The sequence below is a fragment of the Dicentrarchus labrax genome, unplaced genomic scaffold (assembly GCF_905237075.1).
Source record: "Dicentrarchus labrax unplaced genomic scaffold, dlabrax2021, whole genome shotgun sequence".
Lineage (NCBI taxonomy): Eukaryota > Metazoa > Chordata > Actinopteri > Moronidae > Dicentrarchus > Dicentrarchus labrax.
In genome coordinates this window covers 22,208,193-22,230,703 of record NW_026136703.1, presented here as the reverse complement: position 1 = coordinate 22,230,703, position 22,511 = coordinate 22,208,193, and the positions used below count along the sequence as shown (strand labels likewise).

Sequence of the window (22,511 nt, the reverse complement as noted above, 5' to 3'; positions counted from 1 at the left end):
TTTGACGTCATTCCGTTCAAATCTCGCGCCCTCTGCCCTCCCGCGCGAGCTTCCGGGTTTTCCCCCCCTTTTACATTTCCTAGCAACGCTCCTTGGATACGAACTGGAGGAAGCGCGCTCACTGTGGCGGACTAACAACAACAACAACAACAACAACAACAACAAATGGAGCCTCCACAGGTAGATTTAAGTCACGCACACTGTTGTTGACGTCTTTCGGTACGTTTTTCACGCAATTCTCACTCGGTGAAATCTAAAGTTCACGCAACGTTAGCCGCTGTCAGCACTAACCGCCGTGCTAACGTTGTTAGCCGACTCACCAACGGCCAACTCGACTTTTCTCCTCTTGAACTTAACGCAACTTATTGCGTGAGTAACGCTGTTAATGGCGACTGCTCGGTTGCAAGTGAACGTTTCACAGTCTGTATGCAGATTATACTCAACGTGTGTTGTCGTGTGTCTTTCACCAAGCCAACGGTAACCTGTTGCCATCGAAACGAGCTAACTTGTAGCTTTGCTTGTGAACTTATTGATATGTTAATATGTATAAAATGTAATTAAGTTAAACTCAAATACTGCTGATTTGTTTTTAACCCAGTAATGGTTCGACTGTGCATTAGTGAGTTTATTTGGGATTCAGTTATTTTACAGTTTAATGTCATTTTCCCATGAGTTGTTTAACGTTATTTTGGCTGTCATCATATCCACGAAAATGCCTGGATAGATAGTAAAAACACTTTTATTTATATAGTCCACCATCACAGGTCACAAGTCTGCACCAAGGGCCTTTACAATCTGTACAGCATATGGCACCATCTGTCCTTAAAACCTCAGTCCGGATTAGAATAACCTTCCCAAAAACCTGTTAATTAAAAAAGTGTATAGATAGATAGATAGATAGATAGACTGATTGAAAGAGTACTTTATAAATCCCAAATTGGAATTACAGTTCTTTGACAGATAGTAAGAGATGTGTCATATAAATCCTAAAAACAAATGATATATGTTAGAACTACAGAAATCAAAAACATCATAAAATACAAAGTCAATATTATACATTAAATGTAGGACGATAATCTAACTCTACTATATATTAAATATACACTGTACGAAGACAGTCCCCATTAGTAGTGCAAGTCCAGTTGATAATGCTATATTCTATCCTTAGATGTTTACTGAATACTGTATATGTAAACAAATAGGTCTGTAATGTAGTAATCTAGAGTTGTGAGGTTGCATAATAGATACAAAGGACATTGTGATATTATTCTGAATGAACAAAGGAGCTGAATAAGTTTCTTGCTGAAGATGCAAATGCTGTTTGACCTGCAGATTGTGGAGGGGGTGTTAGATATTTTCCAGGATGGATAACAGTTTGTGCAGCACGCTCCTCTCCACTAACACCTCCAGGGACCTACAGACTTGTTCTTATGTGTGCAGTTATACAGCAGCGTTGAATGGCACAAGTGGAAAGTAACCGTAAGTTGTTTGATGATGTGGTTTGCAGAGGGTGGTGGCCTCTCCTCAGTTGCCACCAGGTGAAGATGTGAGTCAGTCTGTTGGGCAAACACCCATAAACCAACTGGGAGTTCAAACTCGAAGCTGTGCCAGACAGGAAACAGATGGCTGGGAGCATCAACAGCTGTGGGGGCACTCTTTGCAGCCAGGTATTGAATAAAACACAAAATATCGCTCTCTCTTCTGCTCTGTCTGTGTGCTATTGTATACCTCTTGTTTTGACTCAAAATATGAGTAAACTATGCCTCATGGTATTGATATAACTTTCTCATGATCTCAGGATATCTGTGTAGGTATGAAAAACTATTTGTTGTAAGTCCTAAACTTGTACCTGTGGATAACATTCAGCATTTTCTGTATCATCAGACTTTCAGGACAGTAACCTCTCTCCAGCCTTTCCTCTGCTGCCTGCGAACTCTGGAGTGGAACACATGTCCACTGAATACTCTTTATTTCAACAAAGTGACAATGAATTTGCTGCTTTAAGGTAAAAATAAAAACAATCAAAAGTCAGTTATTGGCTCTAAACATAGTTTTCTACAACATGTCACGTTGAGAAGTTTCTGATCTCTTTTTATTTGCTTTTCAAAGGGCGTACCCTGACATTTCCATGGCATCAGAGAGGTTTCACTTTCAACCCCAGCACTGCACCACTCAGACCTCTGAGCATGCCTCACTGTCCCAGCACCCTTTGGCCCAGGCAACCATCCTGTCTGAAGACGGAGCGAACAGCTGCTGCTCTCTGTCCCAGCACAGTCTGTCACCAGGAGACGAAGGAAGAGGAAAAGAAGCAGTTCACTCCTCACTGACTACCAGCACTGACAAACAGGGAGTACCATCCAGAGATGATACAGGTAGCAGGAAGAAGGACTCTGGGACACTAACTGGCCCATTAGACAAGCCAGTAGGAGAGACTGCTGAAGATGAGACATACTTTCTGAGTAAGGAAATTCCTGCCCAGCATCTTTTGGCACTCCTTCAGAAAGATATTGGCATGCTAAGCAGCAGTAGTAGTGCCGTTTCCTCTGCCTCTGAGACCTCTGTGAAGACTGCTGCATCTTTTACCGAAGACCATAAAAGCACTAAAGTTTGCAAACCAGGCTTTGACCAAAGCACGGTTAGAAGAGAAGGTCCTCCAGGTGAAGCTTCTCTTCCCCAGCAGCAGACACAACAACCTGACAGAGATTTATCATCTGAGGTCTGTAACATCACCATGGGGCTCCGCAGCACTCAACCTGACGACAGTAGTGAAGTGTTACACAGAGAGCTACTGTCTGAGGTCGAGAGGCGCAGCAGTCGTGAAGCCGAATCTAAAAAACAACAGCGGAAAAGTCCAACACCACCTGGTCAATCTCTCACGCCGTATCCCGCGGAGACATCTAAAGGCAAGTCAAGTGTGTCCAGAACAAATGTGGGTGGTGTGCCATGGACGGGGCCGTTTTCAGCAGGCGTTGAACGTGGTCTCAGAGAGCAAGACCTCTGGTCCTCAGGGAACCAAACAGGGATTGATGGATCCTACCTGGGTTTTCTTCCACAGTCTCAGTCCACACCGGGCATTTTTAAGGCCCCACTCAAATCCAGTGTCAAGGCTAAATTAGGGCAACTTTCTGCCATAGAATCAAATAAAGAGAACTCACATCAGTCAAGCACAGAGATCTCTCCACAGCCAGCTCTTCCTGTGGCTGAAGGCCGTCAACCAGACACATCAGATCAGTGCAAAGAGGAAGCTAACTCTGCTAAAGTCCAGTCTCTCCCAAGTCTCAACTATATGGAGAAAGTAGATGCTTGGAGGGCAAACCAGAGTTCAGGCAAGACATCACTATTTGATAGCTTGGCACTGCAAGGATTTTCTGGCATCTCTCCTAAAAAGAAAGCTTACGATGCAGTATCTGACACTCTGAATCGCATCCTGAGTCAGCAGGCGAGGAGTTTACAACAACCTCCCGTTTCAAGTCCTGCCAACCAGAATGTGACACAGATCTCCTCCACAGCTCCTTCTGGCTCCTCTTTAAAAAGAGGGGAGGCGGTGGGCAGTGCTCCAAGTGACAAAGATAATACTGGGTCTGCACTAAGACCCTCTGCCTCACCCTTTGGTAGGTCACAGTCCCACTCCTCTCTGAGCACGGTTGTCATGTCGGCCAGGAAAGATCAGCAGACAGAGAGACGTACAGAAAAAGAAAAGAGCCAGACTCAGGGCGATGTCCATCAGCAGAGTGCCACAGTTCAACCCTCGGCTCTCATGAGCCTCGGTCAGTTCAGTGATGTGTCACTTGATCGAGATTTGACACTCTCAAGTTCTCAAGATAGCTACAACAGTGGAATTAAATTAGGAACTTCCATTGAAGCTTCTTCTGTTGTCAGCCTAGAGGTCGATAACTATGCCCCGTACTGGACTTCAAAACAGTTAACACCACCACCTCCACCGAGGCCCCGAGACCTCAATATTGAAGAACGAATTCCGGTAATGGAAAAACTGAAAATGATTGATTGGATTTCTTTAAAATATTGAAATATGTTGATTGGAAAATGTATTATTGTTAGTCAGTTTCAGCAGATAATAAACGTTACAGTTAACAGTTAACAGTTAGATACATGGAAGATTTACTCCTGATTCTAATATGTTCTGTATTTGTTTTTCTTGCAGTTGTATCTCCATAACCTGGGTATTGACCAGTCTCCCTCAACAATCTTAACTCCATTTGCACCCAGAGGGCCAATCAGAGAGCCTGAATTCTCCCCCACTGATCTCTGTACAATTAAAGGATCTATTGGAACCCCAACCAAGAGCATCCAAACGCCTGAAGGTACTTTTAAAACTGATGCTCTAAACAGAAACTATAACAAGTAATTTGACTTGTACTAGGAACTAAGTGTATCTTTTATTTATTTAAAAAATAGTCCAATGTTTTATTTTCAGGTGGCAGTACCCATAAAGGAGAGTTTTCCAGGTCCAGCATCCTGTCAGTGGACTCCAGTATGTCCATAACGTTTAGCCTGGACAGTCTCGGTCCAGCTGTATCCATCCCTGAGCGGGCCAGGCGGGCCTCTCCCTTATCCGATCCAGAAGATATCCAGAGTGAACACAGACTGGCATCCTCCTCCCAGCCTGATGAAGACTCTTATCCCTCCACACTGCAGACCATCCAGCAACAGCAGAGAGACAGCAGCTTAACCAGCAGCCAGAATACTATCCAGCTAGGGGTCAGGTTTGACTCTGACCTCTCGTTAGCTACCGAGGATAGGTGTGGGGATAGAGACTTGGAGTCGCCCTTGCAAACGAGCCGTAGTATGGAGCAAAGCGCAGAAGCCTCTTTTGTTAGCTCCAAGGCCTTGTTGGAGATCCGTAAGCTACTCTCTCAGGCAGAGAACGTGGTGTCTGCTGGGTCTTCTGTGGCTTCCTCAGCCTTCCCTGCAGCGCCCCGTCTGCTCTCTGATGATGACATATTCCTCTCACTGAGGAAGAAAACCAGCAGGCTCCAGGACTCCTCTTTCTCCTCCTCCTCTGCTACTGGAGATCCCAGAACTCAATCCTCCCAGTTGTGGGGCAGGTCCTCGTCCGACTCCATGCTAAGCTCAGAGAAACTGAGAAAAAGTTCTATTGGTCAGGAGAGTATGACTTCATCTGGGCCACCTTATTATCCATCCACACAACCTCTTATTCCTGCGATGTCCACAGGCGCATACAGAAGACCACAAGATAGCACTGTTGGTAGAGGTCCAGGGTCGTCTCTTGTCCTCTCCCAATCAGCCCGGCGGGCAGAACCTGAAGGCTGTAGTGCTGCTCCCCCTGACAATAAAGTCCCACCGCAGCCACCAATTATTACGCCTTTACCAGCTCTGAGTACACAACAACTCACTTCTACTCCTACAGACATGGCGGGTGTCACAGAGGAGGAAAAACAGACTACTCTGGAAGATCCTGTACAGAGTAGCTCCTCCTCGCCCATCCTCGAGGACAATGATCAAGGAGCGGTGAGCGATGGGAGCAGTGAGAGTTCGCTGGCAGTCAGAGTGGCCAAGTTACTGCAGAGTGAATCTCCAGCCACCATGGTGTCCAGTACACCCAGCCTCACTGACCAAGAGGAGAGCAGAGCCAGAGGTAAGAGGAATCACATGTTGTTGAAATGTTACACCTTAATCTTGAGTTTTCATGGGGGGAAAAAAAGATTAAAACATCCAGACAAACTTTTCAAACTCCTGCAAAACAATTAACTTCCATGTGTGATCCATCTTTATCCATAGACACTTCCAATCATGTTTTCCTCAAAATATGTATAGATACACTGAGGCTCATTTCCTCAGACAGAACTCAGTCAAGCTTGTATGCATTGATGTGGCTTGCTGGATTAGGATAATTCATTCTTAGCTCAGTCATTGGCTATCCATATTGACATACTGTCTAATAAACTCTCACGAGCATTAATGTTTATATGTTGCAGAGTGGATTAAGCTGAAGTTATCAGGAGAGCAGTGTGAACCTCTGGAGTTGGACAAAGAGGACAGAAATCGGATTGAAGAGATCAAGAGAGAGCTGCTGCTAAAAAACCCCATAAAGGTAAACCACTGATGAACTTCACTTAACAACCAATCACAATTATAAAAGTTTCATCTACAACAAATAACTTACATTTATATATAATTTTATAAAATACTTTCTTATAACAATTACAAATGTTTATTATAAATTTATAAGTTTATAAAATAATTATATTTTGTTGTTATTTTGCCTCCAATCTCTGGACAGCACCGGTCTAATGCTTGAGGTAACCAGTGTGTTGCAGGCATGGTGTGTCAACAAATACATGTTAAACCTTTGGCAAATTTTAAACTGTTCCCAGTTATGTTTGCAGTGCAGTTTTTCTTTGAATCTTTGTGGTGGATGAATTCACAGGGTAACAAAAACTTGGACCTTGCCTGGTCTCACAGTTTAACACGGACCTCTTGTTTTTTTGCTTTTCTTTCAGAGTCAGGGAAGCACAGATACAGAGAGCAGTGCAGCATCCAGTGTTAGAGCCTTAAGGGGGCAGGATCTGTCTCAGCATGTCGAGACATTTACAGCCCTCAGTGATGCTAGTAAGCAGCCACTCCAGCCACCGCAGGGCCTCAGCACAGATCTCTCCAGTGTGCAGCTTCAAAACCCTCCTCGCCCAGATCTAGAGGCTCAAATACGTGAGATTGCTGCCAGAGAAGGAGTAACCCTCCCTAGGACAAACCCTCAGGCCCTCACATCTATCACCATCGCCACCCGCAGGCGCTCAACCTCCCCCTCTCCCTCCACGTTGCCTGCACCTCCCCTCAGTCCTGCACCTGAGCCGCTCCACCTGACCGAGCTCTCTACAGGAGCAGTCGAACACCCTAAAACGAACATGTGGATCCCCCCTACTGTGGATAAAGAAGATAAGGCAACCACAGAGCCTGCATCTGTGTTTGAGCCAAGCAGTAGTCTTTACACCAGAAACCAAAACCTGACAGTACCAGGGAACCAGAGGAGGCAAGATGCTGTAGGAGGCCAGTTTGAAGAACCTCCCCCACCCTCTCTGCGTTTAGGTAGAGAGGATGTGTACGCTAAAGATGACAAGGTATCCGTCCAGGACAGCTCTGTTTCTGGTGTTGGTCATGAAGCTGAACAGGCCACAGGTTCATCCACCCCTGAATCTCCAGCCAGGACAGGTCACGTCTCACATGTCCATCTCACTTTGTCCCCGAAAGCCACCGATCACAGCTCGGCCACCTCTGTCCACTCCAGTCATGCTGATGCTGTTACAGGGCTGCCATGTAAAGAATTTGTCCCCCTCAGACACTCCTCTTCTGCGGCCAGCAGTCCGGACGAAGGTGTCGGTTTGTCCAGTCCACCAGAGTGGTACAACACCAAAGAGCCAATAAGACAACGGGGGCCTGAAAGAGTCGACACCTCCACCCTGTTCAAAACTGCTGCGCCTCAGGGAAAGATGACCTCCACATCCTCACAAACACCACGTCACAAAGTCGTGGTTCCACCAACACCCTTAACAACAGAATCACCAGGTTGGCTTGTTATGAAATGTATTTAGATTATATAATGGTATATAAAGAAAGACTTATCTCATGTTGTTTTTACTTCTGTATGAGGAGTTTTATAGTTTTATAATACAGTTTAACCAACCCAGTATTCACAAGACTGTTGATCTCACTATAAATGAGGGCAGAGTTCTGCTCTAGAGGATGATTGAGAACATACTGTGTAACTTTATTTGTGGTTTATAACTTCTGATTCCATGAGACAGCGAGATTAGTTGCCCAAAACACAAAGTCCAAGTGGAGGGTGTGGAAGTGTGTCTCCAAAACAATTGGAGCCGGTAGTGTGACTGTAAAAATGCTGCTGCTGAATTCTTTATTCCTAAATTAATCTTCTCACATTTACTGCAGTGCCTGTTCTGTTGCCTTATAAACCCCGCGGCAGTGAGGAGCTCTTCTACGTCCCTCAAACAGAAGCTGACTTCACCACCGACCCTTCTGACACCACCATGGAGAGCACACACACAGGTAAAACGCTGAGAATCTATAGATAAGAAAAAGCAATGAACCACAAGCACATGATAAATGAATATACCAGAGACGCCACCCACCCCCCTCCAAGTTGATTCATGAAGTGCCTCCTGATTATGGGATAGACACTAACAATTTGACCCACAAAATTGCACATGCTGGGTTGTAAACAAGTAAACTCAACGCCACATGTATCAACAGCCTAAATTATATGGTAATATGGTAATAAACCCACATTTAACACAAATAAATCCAAATGGACAAATTCCACAGCATCTCCACTACTGTCTGATTATTAACTGATTACCAGTTGCCTCATATGCTACTTGTACGTCATTTAAAGCAACTCAAATGTATGTTCTGTTTTCCTTTTTAATTTAAATGAATGTAAATTGGTCTTGGAGGGGTTCCCCTGTAGCTCACCTGGTGGAGCAGGTGCACATTGTATAAAGGCAGAGTCCTTACTGCAGCGGTTGGGAATCAAACCTGGGCTCTTTGCTCCGTGTCACCCCCCTCACTCTCTCCCCTGCTATTCCTGTCTCCCTCCAGCTCTCATTAACAAATAAAGCAGAAATGCCAAAAAAATATCTTGGGGGGGGGGGGTTAATCAAAGTAAATTATGAAAGAATTTATCAAATCCAGAGAATTGAAATTGCCAGTTGAATCTGCAATGAGGAGGCTCTGCTCTCATTTCCCCTGTGCCTGTATGGGTGGCAGCTGGTCTATTGTAACATACACCAGGCAGTGCATTAATTATTCATGTTCAGGGGCAGAGTGAGACAAAGGCAGGGCTCGGGCCCCAGCAGAGAAACAGAGGGAGAGGGGACTGCCTCTGAACATCTTCTGTTCATTACTGGCTGAAAATGAAGGATTTTGGTCACTTTTATTCAACTCTTATCTCACAAATCATCATAAGGTAATGAGCCACTTTTATGCTCTGACCAGGCTCAGACGACGCCGTGCCCCCACGCTTCAGCAGTGAGGTCCTCGGGCACAGAGACCCGGGGTTGGACCGTGGAGTCACCATCAGACACACAGAGGGAATCTACAGCAAGAGGTTGAAAACAGCCACCTTCAAAATGCACAAGCCTGAACGCAGAGGTGAGCTGAACATACGCACACACAGATGTGAATTACTTGCACTGTGACGTCAGATGGAAACACGTGTCATTTGTCCATAAATTGCTAAATAAAGTCTGTCATTGGTTAATTTGAACATATGTTACTGGTTAAATGTAATGAATATAATAGAAACATTCAAAATATATACACGAAATGTTGCTACACTGTGTCTGGCAGTGCAGGTTGGGAACAGGTTATAGTCGTATTGTTTTCTGTGTGACAGATTTTACTGTTTTGGAAAAATCCTAAAAGACCAAGTATCAAACAATGGGCTTGGGCGAATGTTTGTTTATTTATGTATTCTGCTCCATACATTAACCCATAACTAACTCATTGAAATACTTGGAAATTTAAAATTTCAACCCTAGAGTGTTATTGGTGGATATAAGAAGACATTTTTTTTGTTTTGATTTTTTTGAAAAAGTCAGTTTTAGTCTGAAAATCAAAGTCAATGATATCTACGTGGGCTGGCACAACAACAATCTGTGGCACAGCAGGCCTCCTCTTCCCATAGAAGGACTGAGCAGACAGCTGCTGCAAAAGAAATATGCCACATCAATATACTATGAAAATATGTAAATATGCATGAGTACTCGACTGGATGTCCGTATTCGTTCAACGTATAGTGTAATTACATATTTCTGACCAGACATAAAAGTGATGTTTGGAAAACCAGCCACGGCTTTTTACCAGCTATTATTGAAATTACTGCAACATCTTAATGTTTGTGGATGTGTTTTTTTCTTCATGTTGGCTAATCTCTACAGTCTAATAATTTAATAATTTAATGCGAGTACTTGAATATGGAAGTTACTTAAAGTGGCCATTCATGATGAAGAATGAATAAATGTATTGTGTGAAAGACAGTATCTAATATTATTTGATCATTTTATTTAGTCTGTGATCAACTTGGTGTTCTGTTTTGTTTTTAATGCCTTTATGCATCTTTTGTTTGTCTTTGCTTGGTTTATTTCTGTATGTTTGCACATATACAGTGAATAATATATATATATATATTGTTGTGTCTCTACTCACTGGTGTCTCTGTATCAGCAGATGCAACCTCACAAACAAGTGTGACTCGAGCTCCAAAGCCGTCTACTGAAGTCGCCTTTACCAGAGCGCCTTTATCGAGCAACCAAGAAGCCTCCAAGAGAGACCAGGGGACCAGCCCAGTGCAGTTCCTCAGCTATAATCAACCAGAGCCAAGCCGTGAGAGATTTCAGTCAGTTCATATGGAAACGGTCTACGTAAAGACGAGCCGTCGTCTGGACCGAGGCTCTTTCCCTCAGGCAGGAGGGGAGCGAGACCAGGAGAGGAGAGACTCTGACCTCCTTCAGCCCGCTGCCCAGCACAGCAGCAGCTCTCTGGACCAGCTGTGGCAGAGGTTCTGTGATCGGTGGAGCCTGGAGGAGTCCCAACCGACCAGTGACAGAGAAACGTCGCTGCTGGATCGGCTGGAGCGTCTGTCCCGTCTTATTCATAGCACAAAGGAAACCAACATTTCAGAGGCATATTGCCATCCAGGAGAAAAGTCAGGAAGGAGGGGAGAAGACGCTACCGGTAAAGAAAGAAAGAATCATATTGGAGAGGTGAAGAGGAGCGTAGGTGGTGAGGACAGAGAAATGGAGCGGAAAGTCATTGGAGGTAGAAAGGTTGAAGGTGAGCCTCCCATCCCTCATCAGGCGTGGACACAGAGGCTTCAGGTAGAGCAAACGTCTCCTACAGACGAAGGATCTCTCTCCAGCTTCTCTCACGACTCCTCCCAGAGCGAACACCTGTTTCCTGCAGACAGAGACGAGTCCGAGACCTTGTCCACCATGTCTGGCTCCATGTCCACCGTGGACACGGCGCGGCTGATCCGAGCCTTCGGCGCCCGCAGAGTCCAGCACCTGAAGACGAGCTCCAGCCTCAGCAGGCTGTACAGCACCATCAACAAGCAGAAAGAAGGGAGGGAGCAGAGGAGAGGAAGAAACAAAGACCCGCCTCACATCATCACGCTGTCAGAGACCACCGGCACCGATGAATCTACAGTACGAATATCTCTCTGTTATTGCCCTCATTCTCAGTGTGCAATGAATATTTCTCTTAACTGGCCTTCAGAACCCTTAAAAGCTGTGAGGATTTGAGAAAAATAAAACTTTTAAAGGTTTAAAGTTAACAGAAAATGGAGAACTTTAGAAATCCTTTTCACTTCAAATATAGCACCAACATGTATCAGTACTCTTTCTCTGTCTGTCCAAGCATCGGCACTATTTGAGGAATTCAATCACAAAACGATGGCTCTGTTATATCCCTGTTGTGTCTCAGTAAACTGACAGTGAGTCAGCATGCAAAACACCAAGACCCTGAAACTGAAGCAGCTAAATAACTTCAGACATCATTCATTTATTATTCACACCTGTGCTTTTCCCACTGTGACATGTCAGTGACACAGAAATACAGTAACTTATAGTTACAATAGGTGTTGAACAGCTCTAAAGCTTTGATGTCGTTGCTTTGTTCTTCAGGTTGCTGCTGATTCTGCATCATCAACCAGCACGAACACCCTCCCATCACAGCCCGGCCCCTCCAGGACTCTGGCATCCAAGAAGGCTGTTAAACTGGTCAGCAAAGGCATCCAAGCAGGTCAGTGGTAAAGTAATTTGGAGATGTCTTTGGTGTCTAAAAAAAACCTTTACCAAGATATACTAATACATACTACAGCGCAACATATTTCCCACACTGTCTATATGATGAGTCACTGAGCTACTGTTGTCTTTCCTCAATCAACAAAAGAGAATACAGAGAACAGAAAATATATAAAGAACTGAAGAACAGTCAGCATCCCCACTAATTAGTGTCAAAATGTTACATATTATTATTATTATTGCATTAGTTTGAATATAAGACCCCAACGTTTTCTAACACTGGAATTTGGAGGTTTGGAAGATGAAAATCAAGCTTGAAGCCTGAAACTTCTATATTACCAAACATCACATGTGAAACTTGTTCAGGTATATTTTAGGTGCAACAAATTCTTCATTCTGTTCATTATTTTCACATTCACACACTTGACACTGATAATAACTTAAATTCTTGGCAGCTGGACGGATGATTTGTTCTTTCTGTTTCTGGAGTAAAGCCGTCTTTCTGCTCATTTTATTTACTTCGATTACACAAGCTGCAGAAAAACCTGTATGTTAAACTGAGTTAAAGTAAGGAATTACATTTAGGGCTGACTAACTCTAAAAGACACACAATAAACTGACTTGAAGGAACTCATTCAGGCAACAAACAACCCATAATGCAACTCTCTGCTGTTGTGAACACGTGTTTCGTCCTCCAATATTTTCCTATTCCTCATAAACAGACTGAAAACAGTGACTGGAACTGGAATAAAGCATTGATTTTTGCAGATATAATGTTACTGTTCCCGTCTTGCTGAGGTTTAAGAATAGGGCACATTTTTATTTATCTAAAATTTATTTAAAATAAATCTCAACAGTAAAAAAACAAATAAATTAAAAACAGACATATTCATATCATTACATGTAAATCTTCACACTGTTCTCTTCTTCCTCAGGTGACCTGGAGCTCGTCAGTAATGGGACCCGACGCCACACCAGAGATGTTGGAACCACATTCCCGTCGCCTGGCGAAGCCAGAACTTCCAGGCAGATTTCATCTTCCTCATCCAGCTTAGAGAGAGGAAGAGGAGGGCGGAGGAGTCCCTCTAAGACTCAGGGGTTACAAAAACAGAGAAAGAGCAAGAAAAACCCACCAAAGACCTTTCCTGAAGGTACGTCAGGCTCTTGTTTTATGTGTGCAGTTCATTGTTTCACAGTAAAACTAAATCCTTGTGTTGATTTGATCCTCTGCAGGTGTTTCATGGTTCATCTCCGCTGACAACCTGAGGTCAGAGGCGAGGAAGGAGAACCGGTCCGAGGAAGAGGAGTCGACGTGGAGGCCGAGCACTGCCTGGTTTGAACCGTACAGCAGAATCCCACCGTGGAGAGAACCGCTCAGGCAAATCCACGAAGAGAGAAACAAACAGCCCAGTTTTACACATCACACTGAACTCGATATAGATCCAAGAACCAAAACCATGTCCTCTGGTCTGGCACGTATCTCTCTTCAGGTTGGTTTGTATTTGTCTTTACAAAACATCCATTAAAAGTCTGTCGCTGAGGACAATTGTTTATTAGCACAGAGGGAAAAAATTTATAGAAATCTCTCGCCTGAAACATCTAAAACTGTTGTGTTCACATAGAATAACTTATCACTTATAGCTGATTGAGATGCAAGATAAAATGTTGGGTGTCTATTCTGATACGTGATTTTAATTTTACTATCAAACAACAGTAAATGGTTCCCTTTTTTTAAAATCTCTTGCCCCTGTAACTGCAGGATGCTCTGGAGATGCGTCGTCCGGAGTTCATCTCTCAGTCCAGACGGAGGGTGAAGCGTCTGGCTCTGCAGGTGGAGGAGAGGAAGCTACAGGAAGCCTTCAGCAGAGAGAGAGATGAACTCTTCAGCCGGCCTGGAGGACCGGGGAGGCTGCCGAGGCCTGCAGGTACTCAGCAGGAAACACCAGGAGGGGAAGAGTGCGATTGTAACATCCAGTCTGAATACTTGAACTCACAGCGGCTCACAGAATCACTAGTGTCTCTGTTTCTAGAGTATGGAGCCTCTAGAAACTGTTTCTTAATACAGTTTGATTATAAAGAGGAGTAATGGGTTAAGAAATGATGAATTATTAGTTGTATTTGTTGTAAAACTGGACTGATTATTTTTCTTTTCTCTTTTTGTTCAGGCACCGCTCTGCTCAGGAGGGCTGTTCCCAGAAAGGAGATGATACAGAGATCCAAACAGTAAGATTTTAATTTCTTCTGTTTTGAATATGATTTTCAATTTAAACTGTAAATTTATATGGATTCCTTAACAATAACAATAATAGTATCAACACTCTGCAGTCTATGGTGATCGGATATAACTAGTTTTGTCTGTTATTTTACCAATTTGTACAAAAAGCTTTAAAAAAGGTCAGAAAAATGAGTTTGTAATGATACATTTGAGCTAGACTGCCTGTCTGGACATCAGACTGGATTTAACATTGGTGTTATAAATGGTTAAAAGCAAGTAAAGTATCATGTAATATATTTTTGTGATATGAATTCTGGTCCTGAAGCACTTTTATTTAACACAGATGTTGCTGAATGGTCTCAACTAAACAATATTAAGTTTGGCTTTCTTAACATTTTGTCTTAAAGTAAAGTAATTTCCCCACGGGGATTATTAAAGTATTTCTGATTCTGATTCTGATTAACGCCGCCTGTTCTCCAGGATTTATGAGAGTCTGCCGGAGGTGCAGAGGAGGAGAGAGGAGGAAAGAAGAAAAGCAGAATATCAATCTTACCGGCTGAACGCACAACTCTACAACAAGGTACAACACAAACTGCTGATTCATCCATCTGATTTAAAACCAGCTCCTGAAATAAACTGAGCTGGTGGATGTTATTGATGATATTTGTGGCTCACAGACAAACTTTTTGTGACAGTTTGTGTATTAATCAAATGAATGAACGTTGTTTCCTTTCAGAGGATCACCAGTCGTGTCCTGGGCAGAAGAACAGCGTGGCAGTGATCAAACAAACCTGTGAAACTTTTTACTGTAGATTAAATCAACGATGTGAAAACTAATTTTTTACAATTTTATTAAGAACAAAGCTACCTAACTTAACTGATAATAGCTTTTATTTATTTGTAACCACATTTTGTTTTGTTTTCTATTTGAAAGATTATGTAGAAAAGTAGAACTCTACTTTATCTGTTACTTTTTCATACTGACAGTGGAATGTTTTTAATTGGTTAAAATGTGTTTTAATGCAAAAAAATAAACCAAATATCTGAGATTCTTTGAACATTTTTGCTAAATTCCATGTTTTAATCCAAGGCAGTGAAAGCCGACAAAGATACACTGGCTTTAATGACTTTATTGATCAGTTATCGGTTGTGCAAGAGCAGGAAGCCACACGAGGAAAAGGTAAGACAAGTTTAGACAAGCTGCAGATTTCAGTACATCAGCTGCTCACTGAGAACAGATAAATAACACAATGAATAAATAACAAATGTCTGCATTCTCCCCATTTTTAACTACAGTTAAAGTAGATGCACTATGCCCAGTTAATTAAATTAATCATAAAACTTCAAGTCATGACAATACTGTGTAAACATAAACAGTCTAACAAATCATTAAATAAAATAATTAGCACGGATTAATGAACTAAAAGCCTTTTTTTTTTCTTAAAATCAGCCATTGGCAAACGTGGTGAAAGAGAAACGAAGATTCTTTGGCAAAGATGTAGTTTTGCTTTAAACGAGGTTTGGTCTAAAGAAAAATAAGGCAGGTGATCGCTCTTTACCACAAGGCTCTCTGCAGGTTTAAGGCTCGGACAAAGTCTGAAACAACATCAGGAAATCTGAGCAGAACAAAAGGTAATACAGTCGTTTCTGGGTGTTTCTTTTTTTTTTTTGTAGTTCAATAACTTTACCAATACAAACCGGTGTGTCATTTTATACCAACAGCATGTAAAAGTAGACGGTAACGACTTTACAGGAATTTTACACCACGAGTGTAATAAATACTAAATAATTTAAAACCATATAATGTTTTCTTCTGTGTTTTTTTTAAATAAACATGAAAAAAAAAAAAAAAAAAAAAATCAGCAAAAGCCAAAGAATTGTATCCCAGTTTTACACAGTAAATCCCTTGAGGTTAATCAGCTTCTCTGGTTCTGTGCAGTCCACAGGGTTTCAATCGGACCACAGAGCACAAACAGTAAATCCTCCACACGTTCTTACAGCCAAGTAAAGCAACTGTGAAGGATTTAGTGCTCCTCTGTGGTTCCTCCTGTCACTCAGGACTCGTTATATGTGCAAAAAATTGTCATTGATCAAACCACAGTAAAATGCCCACTGTACTTTAAATGGACAAAACTTATTTGTTTTTCTTCAGTGTAATTTCTAAATCACATAATCCTTCTTTCCCTTTAGACGGTTAAGTTATATATAAAAAAAAAAAAAAAATGGAGCACACAACAGTGACACCTGATTAAAAATGTACAACACAGCCATGATCCTTCTTCTCCTGTGTAACAATAACAGTAGCGCCAATAGTGTAACATAGAAACATGGAGCAACATCCAATGTTCTGGCCTAATATAAACCACATTGTGTGCAGGTTCCACACCAGGGCCAAAGAGCAGCTTCATAAATACTCTACGCAACAAAATAATTCAGTGTATCCGGGCAGCATGCAGCAGTGCGGTCGCAAGTATCTCTACTTCTTTTTCTGGCCTTAAAACACAACGTAGACGTTACAGTATGCAGGGTTTGTAGTCGAGAGCTCAGCAGTCTCATCGAAAACCAGGTTGGGTTGAAAAGTCAGTGGAACGCCTGATAGTGGACGCTTCTGTTACTGTGGAGGTTTTACAGGATGTTTGATCACTTTAGTGGTACGCACTCAATAAATACGATGCTGGATGTGATGGCTTTTGCTTTAAAATGTTTAGAAATGAACAATTGTACAATTAATTCATCGTTTTTGATCAAATTTTAGAAAATGTTAAATTATAATTTACCAAAGTCGTAATGGGCATCTTTAGATTTGTTTTGTTTGACAAAAGTCCAAAACTCAAAGACATTAAATTCACATTAAAGATTCAGTGCTCAGTGAATGACTTAAACAATGAATCCATTACAAAAAACAATTTTTTTGTTTCCAATTATTCTTCTGTAGAGTAACTAATCGATTAATTAACGTATCATTTCAGCTCTAATTGTAGCTCTCAATCAAAATGGCTGAGATGAAGACAAGGTAGCGTCAGAACCGGTTAGACATCTAAAATCCAAAGTGATCTCGAGATCAGACTGGTCTCCAACCCGTTTCTCAAAGGTAAAGCTCATCTCCTGCAGGTTGTGATCTCACCACTAGTGATGTGAACCTCCTGGTTTTGGCCCTGGAGTGGAAACCAGGCTGCCAAGCTGATGATGGAGGGTGTTGTTGTGTTGGTGCAGCAGGCAGGATCGCAGGGCGGGGTGAAGTTTTAGGTCCGCAGCAGACTGTGAACTCTCTGCAGCTGAAACTGAGACAGGACGAGTCGGTGGACCTGCTCCTGACCGCGGGGACACGGCACCATGACCCGACCCACCAGCACCGAGTCGCCCTGCTTCTCCTCCTTCGCCTAAAGACAGAAAAGGGTTCGATATTAGATCTGCTGAGAGACGGTCGAGTGCGGCAAGTCCCCTTAATCCACATCTAGTGGCCCGAGACGGAAACCTGATGGATCATTTACACTTCTGCCTCTCCAGTGGCTACGTATGTGTGGAGCAGGTAGAGGAGCGGGTAGAGGAGCGGGTCTACACCAAGCAACAATGTGTAAGTGGAGCTGCAACAGTAGGATTTTTATTGATGAACGACTGACTGGATAGCGTTTAATTTAGGAAAAGAAAAGAAGACAAAATAATTTAGAAAAGTTTGCTTTCTGTTCTTTAGATCTAAACAGAGGCAGTGTAAATCCTACAAGAAATTAAATTGCTTAAAATATAATTTAGAAACACTATTATTTGAAGGCAAAGATTGGACTTAGCACAAAGTAAACATGATTTAATTTGTTAAAATTGTTGACTGAATCATTTAATTTATTTCTACACTTTTCTACTTTTTTTGGAAACATTTAATTTAAACATTCTTAAGCAGAATCAAATCTTACTGGGATTCTTTTAAACCCGGTTCCATCATTGGCTTTGGGTTGAGACATGTAAAGAATAACTTTCCTAATCTCTAAAAACTGGATTAAAATGACAGTTTTACGTCTGTAAAATAATTCTAATAAAGATGAATTCAACAGTGGGTAGGAGATAGTGATGCTTCAATACAGGAATCACAGTGTTACACAACCCTGACTGTGACACCAACAGCTTAAATTCACTTTACAATCCAAAGAGAATAATGAATCGGTGATGAGCTGTAACTGACAGTGCGTCTGTAGCGGCGCTCTTACTTTGACAAACGAGGTCGAAGGGAACGTCGCAAAATCAGACGAGACTCGAGCTCCGGGTTGCTGGTTGACGACATGCTCCGCTACTTCATCCTGGCGGAGAGAGGAAATATGGAGAATTTGATTCAATGATCCTGTAAGGTGAGTTGTCTTTTTTTTTTCTGTGTGTTGAGTCGTTTACCTTCAGTCTGCCCAGAGTGTCGCTCAGAGACTGTAATCTAGCCGTCTGTTCCAGGAGCTGAGCACTAGGTGTCACTGCAGGACAAACAAAACACACAGTGTACTGCGAATGTGAAGACAAGGAGGAGCTGCTGTGAAGATTTGTGTTCTTAAACCAGACAACTGTACATTAATATTAACCCGACAAATAACACAGTAAAATAAAAATGGTCTTTTTGCCTTTAGTCAAACAAAAGAATCAGAATTCAGTATTTTAAATTCACTAATACTAAAAAATATGTATAGTAAACAGACAATGCAGCATTTACATTACTCATAAACTATGAATTTAATCATTTTTATGGAGACAAACGAGGAGGGAGAGTTTTGATGAGCGCTGCCCCTAAAAGCTCCACCCATCAGGAGTGTAGAGCAGCCTGTATGTAGCCTGAGAGGTAAAACCCAGGACAAAAACAGCCCTCACACCTCACATACCTGGAGATTTCCCAGTGATGTCCACCACCTTAACGTTGGCACTCATTTGCAGCAGAGTCTCCAGCAGCTGGTCGGTCTTGCGGTAGAGGGCGCTAGAGAGCACTTCGGGACGCCCTCCGTCTCTGGAGGGAAGTTTGGTCACATGAAGAGGAGGCAGAGAGGCGAGCTGAGCGCGCATCTTTTCAGCCTGTGAGGGAAAAGTGGAGATATCAATCCAGAGTGCACTTTATCACTTTAATGTAAATTTAAGACTTTAAGGACTTTAATCTTCAGGATTGACTTAAAGAGGTTTATGATAAACATCAGTGTAAAAACTTTAGGTTGTTTAAGGTTGGAAATTAAAAAATCTGCCAAACTGAAAGAAGATTTATGTGATTATGTTCAGAGATTAATGTGCATTAGATATCAGCTCGTCTTGGGTTTGACAACGAGAGAAACTGGTCAGTTAAATAAAAGAAATTGTTAAAATTGTTTCAAAGATTTAACAAACCTTGCAAAATTTGTTATTATAGGACTAATTAAACTAATACAGTGTGATTTTATTGCTCATTTGTATATTTGTTTATATTATACTTTATATATTTGCTGTCCTCTTATTTTATTTCTAATCTTACATTTATTTGTCAGTGGCCAGGTATAAAAACATTAATCTCTCAGAAGGAGAAGAGATGTTTGTACCAGAAATCACACATGACGATTCGTACCTTCAGTCTGTTGTTCTCGTTCTTCAGGTGTTTGATGCAGAGTCTCTGAGCTTCAATCTGCTGAGTCAGCAGAGGAGAGTCGATCACCTGGACACCCGAACCGGAACCGACACCGGGCATCATGTTCGCTGCGGGAGCGAGAGCAGGTACACGTTAGGAAACGCTGCTTGTCTCAGTGCAGTTTACTGTCTTTATAAAACGAGTTCAGATGAAACACACGGTGCAACAACGTGTCTGATGTTGCACTTTTTAGCATGCATACTTCAGTGCAGCGTTGGAATCTGTCACTTTATAATTCTGAAGAAAATATGAAATAAAAATGTAATAAATGTGTATTTTTACACATTAGTGCTGCTACTTTTACTTCAGTAAAGAAATGAATATTATTTACTGAAGTAAAAGTTTTCCAATCACAGTTCAGAGGTCAAATCATTGTTCAACTTTTCTTCTATGATGTTATAAATTATTAAAACCAATTAAATACTGAGCAGAGTTGCTAAATATGGATTAAGACCATGCAAGGAGATGATGTACATGCCAGAAAATGCAGATGAATGAGATGAATATCACATTAATAATAATAATAATAAAACGTTTCAGTCTTAATGGTTTATTAACAGGGTTTCTGCAGGGTTCAAGTTTAATTTCATTTAAATATACTTATTAATACCACATTAATGGTAATTAATATACCGTCCAATATGAAAGTATTATGAAAAACCAGAAGGGACGATACAGCCTAGATTTATTTATTATTATATCACATTTTTTAGTACTTTCCAGCAGTATGTGACAATAATTACTAATGAAAAAATGAAATAACGACCTGGATGAGCAGCAGGAACATGGATGGATTGATTTATCAGTTAAAAATTATATTTTAATTCAAGTTAATTTTGCTAAAATCAACATATTCAGAGCTAATGAGCGTCCTAGTTTCCATAACGAGCAGCAGTGTTTGATGGTTCTGACTCCTGCAAATTAAATTTAAGATTTTAACACCTTCAAAATGCTTTTTTTGAGGAAACTGAACTGCTTTTTGAGGACTTTTCAAGACCTGCAGACACCCTGAATAAAACATGCACAAGTAAATAACAATAATCCTCATTTTTAGCATGCTGGATCATCAACGGATGTCAATACAGGCAGGTAGATACCTTTTTGTTCCTCTGCAGAAGGTAAAGTACGACATTAAAAAGAAAGAGGTTATAGAAAGAGAGAGGAGTAAAGACAAAGAGGAGGTTTTTAGGTTGTTAGGGTCAAAAGGAGGAATATAACACAGTAGTTGGAGTTAAAATGATGATAAACTACCAGACCAGGGTCACAAAGTGAGCTGATGTGTCGTAATGTGGCTCCTTTACCGCCTGTTGTTGGTAAATGTTTGTAGTTTTCCGTCCACTCACCTCCTGCTATTCCTGTGACGATGGAAGCGATTCCCGACGGGCCGGTTCCTCTCAGCCCGTCGATGGTCATCTTCGACTGGCTGTTGATTCGCTGCTTCAGCTCGGCCTTCTCTGACTCCAGCTGGTCGATGTCGGCCTGCAGAGCGTCCATCGTCTCCTCAAACTCCCTGCGGAGAGGAAGGACAACACGGCACAGCTGTAGACGTCCGACACAGAACTTTAAATCTCTGAATCTACAGTCGGACGTCGGTCTTACTTCTCTTTCTTCTTCAGCAGAGTCTGAGCTTCGTCCAGTCGAGTCTGAATCTTCTCGACGCGTTCGTCTGCGTCTTTGGATGAACTGTCCAGCTTCTTCTCCAGCAGACTGAGACGGACGTTCGCCTCGCTCAGCTCCTCTCCCTGAACACACACAAAACACAGGTTTCATGCAATAAACATTTTTCACTGCTGATCAAACTGGCAATTATTTATAATAAATTTGGTGGATTAGAAGCCAGAAGTTAATTAGAATTAACGCTGTGGTTTCATGGAGCCCTCGGTGGGTTTTTAGGGGGTTCTTCAGTCTATACAGGTGTGAACATTGTTATTTAACTAAAACCACCTGAGAATAGATTGAATCTTTTATTTTCTAGTGTTTCTTAGGAAAGTAAAAAAACACATAAATCTGACAGATTTGCTCATGAATTCAACTTTTCCTTTGTAAGAGAAGGAATGTGGGATTTTCTCCTTCACAAGTTTATGAAGTCTCTCTCTTCTCTTCAGCAGGTCGGCGTGTTTTGCCTACCTTGATCTTGAGAGACTTCTTCAGCTCTTTGATGACCGTCTCTCTGTCCTCCAGCTTCATGCCGAGACCTTCAGCATCAGTGATTTCAGCTCGAAGAGCCGCCGCTCGCACGTCCACGGGCGGCGGGTTCTGAGTGGTGACAACAGAATAAAGTCAGAACTAAAACCTGCTGAAGACAAACCAGGTCCGGGCGAGAATTCAAAGCTCTTCACACTGAAGTACCTTGTTTTGAGGTTTCTCTGAGTCGTATTCTCCCTCCTGCATGGCGGTGGCCATCTTGTTCATGGTTGCTATGACGATGCCACAGGACTGCCGCAGATACTCGTAGGGGTTGGCGCCCTGGGATCCATAAATCTGATAAAGTGATCGTAAGCTGTTTAACAACCGGAAGAGTCAGATCATTTGTGTCTGTCTCATAGGTCAGTGACAGCGTATACCTGCTCTCCGGCCTTGAACGCCACGTCCTCCAGTTTGACGGCCGACAGCCCCTCCTGTTCACCGAGAGGCGACATCATCTGAGCTCCAGCTGCCGCCACCTCCTGCAGCACCGCCACCACCCAGGTGAGGTGTTTCCTGCAGTCTGAGAGGGTGTCTGACACCTGCGGGTCAAAGGTCAACATGACTGAAGTTATCACAACAAGTGTATTTATATACTCGACTTTAAAGATTTAAATAAGAATTAAAATAAACTTCTAAAATTGAAATGATTCACTAATGTCAGCTCGGCCAAATCAGCTGGGGGGACGGTTAAGAGTTATTGT

The 22,511-nt window shown here is 42.2% G+C and overlaps 2 protein-coding genes across 14 annotated transcripts in view; one reads left to right on the top strand and one right to left on the bottom strand.

Annotated features, from left to right (window-relative positions):
* The window catches only part of alms1 (ALMS1 centrosome and basal body associated protein), a 62,673-nt gene extending 47,618 nt beyond the window's left edge, over positions 1–15,055 (top strand). Inside the window, exons 1-18 of one of the 5 annotated variants that reach the window (XM_051381499.1) lie at positions 76–180; positions 1,508–1,667; positions 1,885–2,005; positions 2,110–3,979; positions 4,163–4,322; positions 4,436–5,617; positions 5,958–6,073; positions 6,483–7,542; positions 7,921–8,040; positions 8,989–9,144; positions 10,218–11,197; positions 11,675–11,792; positions 12,730–12,945; positions 13,028–13,284; positions 13,554–13,719; positions 13,960–14,017; positions 14,490–14,589; positions 14,746–15,055. In XM_051381499.1, coding sequence (XP_051237459.1) covers positions 166–180; positions 1,508–1,667; positions 1,885–2,005; positions 2,110–3,979; positions 4,163–4,322; positions 4,436–5,617; positions 5,958–6,073; positions 6,483–7,542; positions 7,921–8,040; positions 8,989–9,144; positions 10,218–11,197; positions 11,675–11,792; positions 12,730–12,945; positions 13,028–13,284; positions 13,554–13,719; positions 13,960–14,017; positions 14,490–14,589; positions 14,746–14,790 — 6,900 coding nt within the window. In that variant the 5' untranslated portion in view covers positions 76–165 and the 3' untranslated portion in view covers positions 14,791–15,055. Of the gene's footprint in view, positions 1–75; positions 181–410; positions 478–1,507; positions 1,668–1,884; positions 2,006–2,109; positions 3,980–4,162; positions 4,323–4,435; positions 5,618–5,957; positions 6,074–6,482; positions 7,543–7,920; positions 8,041–8,988; positions 9,145–10,217; positions 11,198–11,674; positions 11,793–12,729; positions 12,946–13,027; positions 13,285–13,553; positions 13,720–13,959; positions 14,018–14,489; positions 14,590–14,745 lie in introns of those variants that run through there. The other 4 variants (XM_051381492.1, XM_051381486.1, XM_051381476.1 and 1 more) reach the window with 4 other exon arrangements.
* A 66-nt stretch (positions 15,056–15,121) lies between these two features.
* dctn1b (dynactin 1b) overlaps positions 15,122–22,511 on the bottom strand; it is a 44,236-nt gene continuing 36,846 nt past the window's right edge. For 8 of the 9 annotated variants that reach the window (XM_051381580.1, XM_051381542.1, XM_051381561.1 and 5 more), the window contains 11 exons: positions 22,188–22,349; positions 21,973–22,104; positions 21,751–21,879; positions 21,223–21,365; positions 20,967–21,133; positions 20,721–20,732; positions 19,564–19,691; positions 18,860–19,046; positions 18,387–18,460; positions 18,209–18,298; positions 15,122–17,389 (listed from right to left, as the gene is read on the bottom strand). In XM_051381580.1, coding sequence (XP_051237540.1) covers positions 17,252–17,389; positions 18,209–18,298; positions 18,387–18,460; positions 18,860–19,046; positions 19,564–19,691; positions 20,721–20,732; positions 20,967–21,133; positions 21,223–21,365; positions 21,751–21,879; positions 21,973–22,104; positions 22,188–22,349 — 1,362 coding nt within the window. In that variant the 3' untranslated portion in view covers positions 15,122–17,251. The remainder of the gene's footprint in view (positions 17,390–18,208; positions 18,299–18,386; positions 18,461–18,859; positions 19,047–19,563; positions 19,692–20,720; positions 20,733–20,966; positions 21,134–21,222; positions 21,366–21,750; positions 21,880–21,972; positions 22,105–22,187; positions 22,350–22,511) is intronic. The other variant, XM_051381551.1, reaches the window with a different exon arrangement.